The sequence below is a fragment of the Vidua chalybeata genome, chromosome 1 (genome assembly GCF_026979565.1).
Source record: "Vidua chalybeata isolate OUT-0048 chromosome 1, bVidCha1 merged haplotype, whole genome shotgun sequence".
Classification (NCBI taxonomy): Eukaryota; Metazoa; Chordata; class Aves; order Passeriformes; family Viduidae; genus Vidua; species Vidua chalybeata.
The window spans coordinates 20,851,742-20,863,277 of NC_071530.1; the positions used below are offsets into that span (position 1 = coordinate 20,851,742).

General features: G+C 46.0%; 1 protein-coding gene across 1 annotated transcript; it reads left to right on the forward strand.

Annotated features, from left to right (window-relative positions):
• The first annotated feature begins 2,993 nt into the window (after nt 1-2,993).
• On the forward strand, nt 2,994-11,482 carry C1QL3 (complement C1q like 3). Its single transcript, XM_053945029.1, has 2 exons — nt 2,994-4,202; nt 8,736-11,482. The coding sequence occupies exons 1-2, from the start codon at nt 3,615-3,617 to the stop codon at nt 8,913-8,915; spliced, it is 768 nt and encodes a 255-aa protein (XP_053801004.1). The 5' UTR covers nt 2,994-3,614; the 3' UTR covers nt 8,916-11,482.
• Nucleotides 11,483-11,536: the final 54 nt, after the last annotated feature.

Consider the following 11,536-nt stretch of genomic DNA (forward strand, 5'->3'; position numbering starts at 1 on the left):
TGACCTTCTTCACAGATTATTTTTCCCAGGCTAACTTTGAATTTAGCAGTGCAGGCATGAGGAGCCATTTTGTGCTTGGTGCCTACAGGATGTATTGCCCTGTGTGCCAGTGGATGAATTTGTAAATGGTTTTCTTCAGTTTTCCCCTGTGTTAATGTTGAGGCAACAGCACACGTGTAAAATGGACATGCATGTTATGCTGCATGTCTTTAAGTCTCTGTATGAATATTAACTAATTAGTGAGTAAGAGCTGTGACAAGGTTGTTGCAAATTGCAGAATCTGCAGGGGATACAGCTCCAACACCACCTGCAAGTCTGAATGCACAAGGGCCAAGAGAACAGGAAAGGAAGCAAACAAGCTGAAAGGCTGGAGCCAGACAGCAAGAGGGCTTCAAAATACAAATAAATTTAGCACATTAAGACTGGCAGCAGGTCATATAGGTTTAATGGTTGCACTAAGAATGGACTGTCAGTCTGGACTGTCAGCCTTTAGCATGGAGAGATTATAACCTAAGTGCTACCCAAGCCTTAATTACAGCAAATCAATTTTTTGACACACCATTTCAGGACAACAAACGTCCCATAGTAAAAAGAGTTTTCTACTCTTCCTTTTAATTTGCACCAGGCTGCTGAGATCTGTGGTGCATAATTTCTGAGCACTTTGGTTTCCCATTCTTAGTTTTCCAAGAAAATATGATTTTGCCTTGGGAACTAAAGTTAATCTGGTAACTAAATCGAAGGTCACAGGTTATCTTCCAAGCTAACATATAAGCTCTGCTGACAACCCAGTATTTGCCTTGATCTCTCTATTCTGGATACTCTGGCTGTGATTTTTGTGGCTGCCTTCTTTGGGAGAAGGTCTGCAACAGTGCATCCCAGGCAGTATGTGTAAGGATAAAACTATTGAGGAAAATGTGGTTGGTATGGTAGGACCTCACTTTAAGAATCAGGCTTATCATAGCTGGAGTTAGGAACTGAGGCTGTGCTTGATGCCAAAAGGTCACCCAGCATCACAATGGCTTCACAGATCATGACAGATTCGTGTTTATTTGAGGATGATGTCTGTCCTTTGCCTAACGTGTATCACAGCCATTGCAATGAAGGCTTATGCACACCCTGATGTCACAAAAACCAGCTGGCTTAGGGATGACTAAATACAACACCTCAAGGGCCCAGCTACAGGCTGAGACAGAGCAGTCACTTCTGGCACATCTTTTCAGTTTTTCTTACCCAGAAGAAAAAACAGTGCTGAAAGCCCTTTCCCGTGGGGTGAGGAGAGCAATGAGATATGAACATAATTCTCCAAATGTGTTTGACTGCCTTCCTAGGTCTTGAGGGGAAGCCCTTAGCTAAGGGAACTGGCTAGCTTGTGTCAGGGCCAGATAAGGAATTTTTTTTTAAGACAGAGCATTAGAGAAAAGTAAAAAAAAAAAAAAAAAAAAAAAAAAAAAAAAAAAAAAAACAAAAAAAAAACAACCCAAAAAAACCCACAACTTTTTTAAAAGGGGAGGGAGGAATATTTACAAGTGCATGAATGGAAGCTTTGTCGACAGTTTTCTTGGGAGATAAGGAGCTGGACTGGCCCATCTCTGCACGGCATGGACACACTCGATGCCTTTGAGTCTCTCAGGAAAGAGCAAAAGGAGCTGCTGACATTTCTGCTTAAAAGGAAGAATCAATGAATCTTTGTTTCCCACTGCTGCTTGTTTGACCTTATTGTGTTGCAGAAAAGAAAAGAAATAAAAGGGAATGGTGAGGGGAGAGCAGATTCGTGCTAATAAAATCCAAGACAAGATCACAGCCCTCTGATCATTACTGGAGATGCCATTATTTGGTTGTTGTCCTATTTGCCGCTGTTGCTCATTTCTGATTCTTGCCTTGCTGTAATAAGTCACACTCCTTCCAGCCATCATCCCTGTATTGACAGGCAAATGTCACCCAGGTTTGATTGACGTCCATTGCTCCTGAATACAGAAGTATGATTTAGGAATCAATTCTGTTTGTTTATTTAAACAGCTCTTTGTGTACCTTGTATATCTGTAAGCAGGACAAGTTCTTTAATATTTTGTGCCACTAATACTGCACATTCACCTTCCCACTCAGTCACAAAGGTGCCCACCAGACCCTGGGGGAGGAGAAGACTTTCATGCACCCAAAAAAAAAAAAAAAAAAAAAAAAAAAAAAAAAAAAAGAGAGAGAGAAAGAAATAAAGAGCAACAACAAGAAAAAAAAATACCCCAGCCTCCAAGATTTAACAAAATGCTTTGCTGCCCCTGAGTTAAGCCAAAGAGATCTTTTTATCATGTCTTAAGCATCTGACGATTTGCATATACCCCGGACTTTTCTTTGGCTTCTAAACAAAAGGGAACACTTTCCCTCAGTGTCGGTTCGCAAGCAGAGTAGCGGCTGGCTTTAACATCGGAAACACTGTAGCGAGTGATGAGCACGTCAATTTTAATTCACAGGAAAAACTATTTCCTTTTCTGCCTTTTGGGTTGCAATTGGGACGAGGAGGCAGAGGGAGATCCGAAATTGCCGTTAATCTCTTTATTATTGTGGGAGGTATATTTTCAAAGAACTTTTAGTTGGACAATTGGTAAAACATCCCTGCATTTAAAACGGTATTTCCCAGAAAACGCTAACATGGCAAAGTGGCCTCAGGGAAGCGTTAAGCAGGAGGTGGATTGACCTTTTAATTCTCGATCGGTGACCTGAAGGGTACCCAGAGCCTGCTAAGCACGTCTCTTCCTTTCGGTCTACTTCAGAAAGAGCTGTCATCACAAGATGCAGCTAGTGAGTGAGGCTCACGATTTCGCTGTTCATCCGTTTGCGGGAGAGGTGGGGGAGGGAGAAAAGAAAAAAAAATATATATTTCCCACACTGCCAGAGTAATGCCAAACTCCCTGTGAGTGGGAAGAGCAGAGCAGATGCTGGAATGAGATGCCAAAGCAGCTCCCCTTTCCCCTGCGCTTTTGGGTGCCTATAAATTGCTCCAGCGCGCTCGTCAGCCTCCTCCTCTCCTGGCAGGTGGCACTCGGGCAGGATCCCGCTCTCCCTTCGGCTCCGGCTCCGGCTTCGGCTTCGGCGCGGCGGCGCGGGCACCGGGCACCGGGGCGGCCGGGAGGCGCGTCCCCGCTGAGGACTGTCGTCTCTGCGAAAAGAGAGAGAGAGAGAGGGAGAGAGAGAGCGAGGAGGCGAGCGGGGCGATCGCGAGAGGAAAGGCAAGTTCCAGGGAAAGTTGACTCGGACTGGCACAGCCTGCAAAAAAAAAAAAGTCGATCGCCAGCGGGAGCATAAAAGTGCGGGCGGCCGGGGCGCGGCGGCAGCTCTTCCTCTCCCGCTCCGCTCCGCTCCCTCGCCCGCCCCGCGGCTGCAGCGGCCGCAGCGGAGCGCCGCGACCCGCGGGTTCCCCCGCAACACCGGCGGCCCTTGGGAGGGCGGCCGAGCCCCAGGGGAGCCGAGCTCGCGCGGGCTCGGCGTTTTTTCGGCTCTGAGGAGGAACCCCGCCAACCATCAAGATTTTGTCCAAAAGCAGACAAGAGGATCGCCCTGCGCTGAGCCGGCTGGTGGGCAGCAGGCGGCGGCTGATAGCGGCCGGCGCGCTGGGGGTGGTGATGGTGCTGCTGCTGGTCATCCTCATCCCGGTGCTGGTCAGCTCGGCCGGCACCTCGGCGCACTACGAGATGCTGGGCACCTGCCGCATGGTCTGCGACCCCTACGGCGGCACCAAGGCGCCCAGCACGGCGGCCACGCCCGACCGCGGGCTCATGCAGTCCCTGCCCACCTTCATCCAGGGGCCCAAGGGTGAGGCCGGCCGGCCGGGCAAAGCGGGGCCGCGCGGCCCGCCGGGGGAGCCGGGGCCGCCCGGCCCGGTGGGGCCGCCGGGTGAGAAGGGCGAGCCGGGGCGGCAGGGCCTGCCGGGCCCCCCCGGGGCGCCGGGGCTGAACGCGGCGGGGGCCATCAGCGCCGCCACCTACAGCACCGTCCCCAAAATCGCCTTCTACGCCGGCCTCAAGCGGCAGCACGAGGGCTACGAGGTGCTCAAGTTCGACGACGTGGTCACCAACCTCGGCAACCACTACGATCCCACCACCGGCAAGTTCACCTGCTCCATCCCCGGCATCTACTTCTTCACCTACCATGTGCTCATGCGGGGCGGCGACGGCACCAGCATGTGGGCCGACCTCTGCAAGAACAACCAGGTGGGCGCCGCGCCGGGGGCAGCCGGGGACAGGAGGGCAGGGGGCCCCCGGGCGGAGGGGGGTTCCCCGAGGGAGCGGGCGCTGTGCGGGAGCGGGCGGAGCGGCGAGGGAAGGGCGGGAAGCGGGCGGGGAGAGGGAGCCGGGCGGCCGCTGGAGGCGGCGCGGGTGCGTGCCGGGGATGCGGAGCTCGAGCCCGGGCGGCGGGAGGCGAGCGATGAGGACCAGCGGCCTCCTCTCCGTAGCTGGCAGGGAACCTGCGGGGAGCGCCGCCCCGCTCCGCCTCGGGTGCCCGAAGGCTACCGAGGGGCCGGGTGTTCCGCGCAGAGCCGAGGCCGCCCGGGCTGCTGGCTGAATGCGGACTCGACGCGCTCTCCTCTCCGAGAGCCGCGCCGCAGGTGCCGCTCCCAGCCCGCTGTCCGAGCCGAGCAGCTCCCGGCCCGCCCTGGCCACGGCCCCGGCCGCGGAGCGCGGTCCGCAGCTCTGCCGGGACGGGAGCGGGGGGCGGGCGTACAAACAGCACTGCCCCCGCAGGGGCACGAAGAGCCCGGCGCTCCCTCGGGGAGGGGAAAGTCCCCGGCAAGAAAGGGGAGCCAAGGCCGGTGGGTGAGCTCAGGAGAGGGTGGTGCTGTGTGGAGAAAGGCTGAGGTGAGTGGGAGGAACGCAGCCCCGGCATGGGACGGGGTTCCCACGCAGCGGAGCCGGGCTTGACACGCTCAGCCCCCGGAGGGGTGCGAGGCTTCTTCTCCCTGTCAGGAGAGCTGGTACTAGAGCGAGCTCAACGCTCGCAGACCTGAGCCCTTGGCGGGACCGTGCCAGGAGGTACACCGGGCGTCTGGAGAGCCCGGGCAGGACTCGAGTCTGTCGGCATCCCCTGGGCAGGATGAAGGCATCGGAAATACTTAAAGGCCTTGCAATGCTGCCATCTGAAATACTGAGGAATCATCCCTTTTAATTAGGATAAACGCAGCCACTGCCTGTTATATTGCCCCCTTGTAACCCCTCCTTCGCAATTTTGCGCCTCTTCCGTGTGTAGTTCACAGACACGGTTAGGCTGGCACTAATTCCTCCGGCGCTTAGAGGCACCGCCATCCCTCAAGGCTTTGGATGCCCAGGGACAGTGCGAGGTGCCCAATCGTTCCCGCGTCCCCGAGCTCCGCAGTGCTCTCGCCGGTACCCCGGCCCCCCGTGCGGCGGGAGGGCGAGGAACCCGCCGCGCACCGGCGGCTCAACAGGTCCCTCAGTGCCCGAGCCGTCCCGGCGAGCAGCGGCTGCAGGGCGGGCTGGCTGCTCGGGGAGCCCGGAGCCAGCGCTGCCGCTCTCCCCGGGCTGCTCGCCCTCCGGCGGGGTAGGCTAGGGGATGGATCGGCTCCCCGCCGTGTCCTTAGGACTGGACACCGGACCCCGTGTCCCCGCCGTGCCTGGCGGCCGCGGAAAACCTCGTTCGTTTGCGCGTCTGCTCCCCAGCCGAGCACGGCCGGCTGGCGGCCCTTTGTGCTCGGCGCACCCGGGAGCGGTGGCGGCCCGTAAATTAATCTGATATGCCACTTAACCTTTTGTTTATGGCTCCTCAGAAGGACTGTGAAAACGGAATAATGAGGACATCAGCGGCAATTAATTAAATTAGAAAATATCTACCATAAATACTGTCTCAGCAGATAAACCAGGATTAGTAAAACTAAGTACATCCTAATATATTCACTTTACTATCTTCCTACAAAAACAATATTCTTCACTGCAGAAATATACTTACAATTTACTTACAATTAAAGAATTTACTTACAATTAAAGAATTTATCTATATTTACCCATATTTATAATGTTGTAGAGTGTTTATTTTCCTGAACCCCGAAAAATAAATACGTATCAGTAGTTTTAAAGAAGCATTCAATTACAAATATTCAGTTGAATCTAACCATTTCCAAATATAGGTACTTCCAGTGCCAGACATGAGACAAACTCACAGTTATTCAAAGAAGAAAGAAAAATCCCACCTAAAGAGGCGTTCTATGTGTACATTTGTATATACCATACGAGATATTTAGGTAAATACCTGCATATCAATGATTTGAAATCGACCCACAGTTTTGATGCCTCAGTGATTGATTAGGATTTATACCTGAAACACTAAATGCTGATGTGACAGGCTTTATGTATATTTGTAAGGAAGTTCAGAAATTTTGGAAGTAGTTAAATGCAGTGACAAAGGCAACATTATAAATCCAATGTTCTCTAACAATGAAAAAACTTGAAACATTGAAAACTGTATGACTTACAGAAAAAAAAAAAAAAAGCAGCATTCCTAAGCAATACATATGTTAAACCTCAAGGTCCCCAATGTTACCACAGTGTTGGCTTTAATGGTTATCAAGCTTGAACAGGGAAGTGCTGAGGTGACACAGCTTAGGTATGTGTGTGCAGGCTGAGAGCGTAGCTTCATGAAAGAACTTACATGGAACTTACGAAATGTATTGTCTCATAATGCTGTAATTTTGAGATGCATTTACCCTCTTGCAGCAGGACACTCCATTCATTTCAGGAGAATTCATTTGAGACTGTTCACCTAGGCTTTAAAAAGAAATTGTCCTGGCTAACCAAGCAGGAAGGTAAACCCACTAAGAATAGCATACAGGACCTTTGCTGCTACACACAGGGCAGTAACATCTGCATTTTGGTTTCTAGACTTTCAATACCCAGAATTTTTTTTTTTTGTTTCTGGCCAGTATGTATTATGTAGAATCTTAAAAATGAAATATCCATTGCTGTTGTAGCCAGTGTCCACATGCTGACTCCCTTAGGATAGTCACTGATGTAATTCAAATTCTCCCTTACCATCCAAAAGATTTTATACAAATCCACAAAGCAGCATTTCATTAGGAAGTAAACATGAATTTGAAAAGTCCTTTAAACCATTTTTCTCACCATTATGCAAGATACTAGTTCTCTGTGAAAGTTTTTCTACCTTGTCTGTAGCCTTTTCACTCCTCCCCATTTGCCCTTTCCATTTCCACTGTGGGCAACCATCTCAGTCCATTATTTTGTCTGGAAGGTCTTTCCACGGTTAATGGTCCAGAGCCTTCAACTCTGCCCTGCCAGTCACTATTCCAAAGGAAACATCCAGTACTTAGAATAATTATTGCTTAAAAAACTAGCAAAATAGATCACCTCTGTAAACAATACCAGGCAAGTAAGGACCAAGGAGTCCTGAAATAGTCGGGGTTTATCATCATGCCACATATCAGTTTAAATTTGCAGCCTGTCACAGCTCTGCAAGCCTTTGCAGCCTTTCTCACTGTTCTTACAGGCTGCATAAAGAATTTCCACCTACTGTGATTTTTAAGCTGCATAATGCCATAAGATCCTGCATGGTAAAAGAACCCCCTCCTTTTTAACATTTCAATATTAATGTGAAATCATATCACATGAAAATTTAATTTGGAAATTTATCATGTAAACTTTGAAAGGAATCCATGGAAAATTGTGACTTATAGCCTATTTTTTCAGTTCAGAGCAGGAAAAAATCCCACATATAGTACACCAAGTCATGCATTATTACTTAGTTCAGATTTGCAATGCCACTAAATCATTTACTGCTCTGTAACTACACTAGAACAAAGAAAAGCAACAAGCAGATGACGTGTTACACTGAAATAAATCGCATACAACCATGTTTAAATATTTTAGCAAACAGAGTCAAATTATATATAAATGATTTGGAGACTTACAACGGCAAAGGCTGTTCATTGCTGGAAACCAACACATATCTTGAAATTACAGATTACATCCAGTTTGCAAGAAATGTCAAATTTAATCAGTAGTGGAATACCAAGGGAGAAATGGGAAAAAAGTATGTTTAAGAGAAAGTTGCAAATGAAAAGCCCTCAATGACTTGTAAGTTCCAAAAACTTCTTAACAGCAAATAGTGATTTGCCTGTGATTTTTCACAAGTGCATCTCTGAAAACACAGTGAAATTAAATGTTTGCTTACTGAAATGTGGTAGTAGCAGCTTTTCCAAACCCAGACTGCTTGTGTGCATGTGTATGTGTGGGGTGTACTTCTTGTATTCTTTTTTGCAGCATGATCCTATTGCTTAGTATGACAATAAACTGCCTCTGGAAAAAGTCCATCCTGGGAGCTCCCTGTGGGCCTCCCTGTGGATCCTCAACATTGTCAATCACTTGTCCCACTGACACAAAAGTTGCATCAATGTAAAACTGGCACACGATCAGATCCAGATCTCCCAACTCCAGCTATTCTTACACATATTTATAAAAAGGCTCCAAACATCTACAGAAGATCTGGCAGTTGTGTATTCATCAGATGACTGGAGAAAGGAGAATATTATTGCTTTAGTTTCAGAAGTACAGTAGGAGAAAGTAAGCAATTGCCATAGGAATAAACTACAATATATGTTGCCAGATGTTTAAAGTGGCAACTCATGCATGTTGAATAAAACCTTGAGGATATGCTTTAATTTCACCAGGAAGGAAAAATTGCCAGAGTTTTCTTAACCAGTCATTCTGTATTTTACGTAGGTTCGAGCTAGTGCGATTGCTCAGGATGCTGATCAGAACTACGACTATGCCAGTAACAGCGTGGTTCTTCACTTGGAGCCAGGAGATGAAGTTTACATTAAATTAGATGGAGGAAAAGCACATGGAGGAAACAACAACAAATACAGCACATTTTCTGGATTTATTATTTATGCTGACTGAGTAAAAAGACCCACCAAACCAGTCAAGAAATGAAGCCTGCTCTTCTAAGCGATGGATTGCGCAGCAAAAGTCAATGAAACAAGCACCCCAGCAGAGAGTGACCACTGAACACCTCAGCAGTGGGGGGAAAAAAGTTGAATGCTACCTGATTCACATCTGTACAACACAGAGAAACCTTATGTTAAAAAATCACAAACCAAGTTAAACAGATGTGTGATCCACTTCCGCCAAAGCAAATACTTCCTCATTGTTAAGTGTCCATGTGAATGAAGTTCTACATAGATCAAATTTTTATAGGGAAGAAAAGCCCACCTAAGGACACTGAGTTATTTCTTCAGTGTATATGATACTTTGATGTGTTATGATCTTGCTGCTTTATCCATACTTCAGCTTTGGTTCTTGTGACTTACCTGCTAACAATGATGCTTGGAGTCCACTCATAGTGTGGTGAGGAATGATTTTACAATAAAAGGAAGAGGTAATCAAAATATACTTTCTCTCTGCAAAGCAATTGTTTGCCTTGTACTTTTCTTACCCTTCCACTTAAAACTAGAAACTAATCAGCTTTAAGCCTTAACTCAATGTTCCTGTTTTGTAGGTTTATATTAGACTTTTAACATAATATCAATCCAGTGGACTTATTTAAATTTTGTCTTTCCCTTAGCTGTTCTCTAAAAGCAAAAGACAGAAGAAACACTATTTCCCCCTGAAAAATATAACAGCTGACAAACAATTCTATTGGACCATATCCCTGATTCCACCAAAGCAAATGGCAAAACTCTCATTGCTTTTAGTGGAAAAGGGATTTGGCTTTTAATTTGTATACATGTAAATATATATTTAGACAATTACTACAGGCCCATTGTTGATGGTTAGTTGTGTAAATATTTAGAAAGCCTGGCATCCACACCATCAGACTAAGGCAGAGTGTTTTCTTTGCAGCAATTAGTCTTCATTAGTCTTTTAGCACTTAGTCTGTACCTGGGTTCTATTTTTAATAAAGTAGTTACAGATTAATATACTGCAGATGTTCTACTAGAATTTCACAGGAATATAGACAACCTTAATTGTCTTAGGTGTCTGGTCTCACTGAAGTCAGTGGGATTTTTCCAACAAAGGAAGAGTGGGAGATTGAACACATGAGAAAATGCTGTCACACAGACCTTTTCCATGGAAGCTAGTACCAGTTTGTGGTAAGGTGTGCCTACGAGATGGACACAGAGAAGCATATTACCAAAAATGATAATACATATGCAAAGAAAGAAGCAGATATTTACATGCAAAAAAAAAAAAAAAAGTGTGTATTAAAACCTATTTTTCTCATTCATATTGATATAGATATAGATATATATAAAGTCTCAAAGAAGCTTAATCCATATAGAGGATTAATGGCTTGGATAAACTAAACAGAGATACATAGTTATAAAAATGCTTTAAAATCAGTCATGGCAGTAATGTCAACAGATTTTTTTTTTTAATTCAGAAAATGGATTTATTATTTGCTTTGGTTTTGAGAGGCTACTTCTCTCAGGTTAAAACTTGCAGATTTCATTCTAAATCTAAATTTCAGCAAGATTATGTAATTTCTTTAGCACAGTTTGTTATGTTATTTTTAACCTTTTGGCAAATCAAGGTAACATTTCTGTAAATCATGAAAGAGTAACAGAGGCTGCCCCTAGCATTGATATTTCATATGCTCTGTCACAAGCAACCTTGTCTATGTAATAAGGGTATAAACTTAGATTTATCTGCACTAAAATTTCTGAAATGTCTGCCACTCTGACCAAAAAGCTCTCCAGTGCTGGCTATTCAGCAAAAGTCTGATAGAGATTTTACACATCTCCCTAAAAATTTCGTTTGAATGAGTGAACCTTTTTTCTTAAACAGAATGTGTTACTCCTTCTGTTTTAAGTCGTTCAGTTCAAAACAAATGCTGAGTGAGCCCAGGCTGGCTGAGAGGATCACCAGGCAAATTCATCCAGGGTTTACAAGGGGACATCGTGCTGCCAGCTGCTTGTGTATTATCTCACCAGACAGGTAATGCTTTTACCTTATGACAAAGTGTCAGCTCATGTCTGTACATTGTAGTGGTTACTCCTGTTTAATTTCTATGAGGCAATTATTTTAGTAGCAGATGTGTACCTGACTTGTCAGCTCGCTCCACTTTTGCTGTTGCTGGCCAGTGCACTCCCACAGCAGTGTAGCTAGAGATTCCCTGTGTAGTGTCCAGCAGTCCTGTACCTAGAGCTAGAGATCATCCACAACCAGCAATGTGAATTTACTATGGTGTTTATTGGTAAAGCTCAATACTACAAGATATACATGGTCAAATTTGAAGAAGCTTCTGAAATCAGGCTACCACTACTATTGGATAACACCATTTTTTGGATAAATCACCTGCCCTGGTTAAAGTTAGACAAGAGCAAAGAACACACTTTATGTGAAAACCACATATAAGGCAAACATTTCTTCCTTTTTCATCATATCTTGATAGACTGATTTGTAAAGACTTATATCACAACCTTTGTTATAACTAATACAACTCATTAAAACTGTATTATGTAATATATTTTGAGTGCTGGTGTTGCATCCTTACAAAAAGAAGCTGGTATGTGTCAAGT

Coding starts and splice junctions, on each gene's coding strand:
- C1QL3 (XM_053945029.1), top strand. CDS start 3,615: ATGGTGCTGCTGCTGGTCATCCTCATCCCGGTGCTGGTCAGCTCGGCC. Junction 4,203..8,735: donor ACCTCTGCAAGAACAACCAG/GTGGGCGCCGCG, acceptor TATTTTACGTAG/GTTCGAGCTAGTGCGATTGC.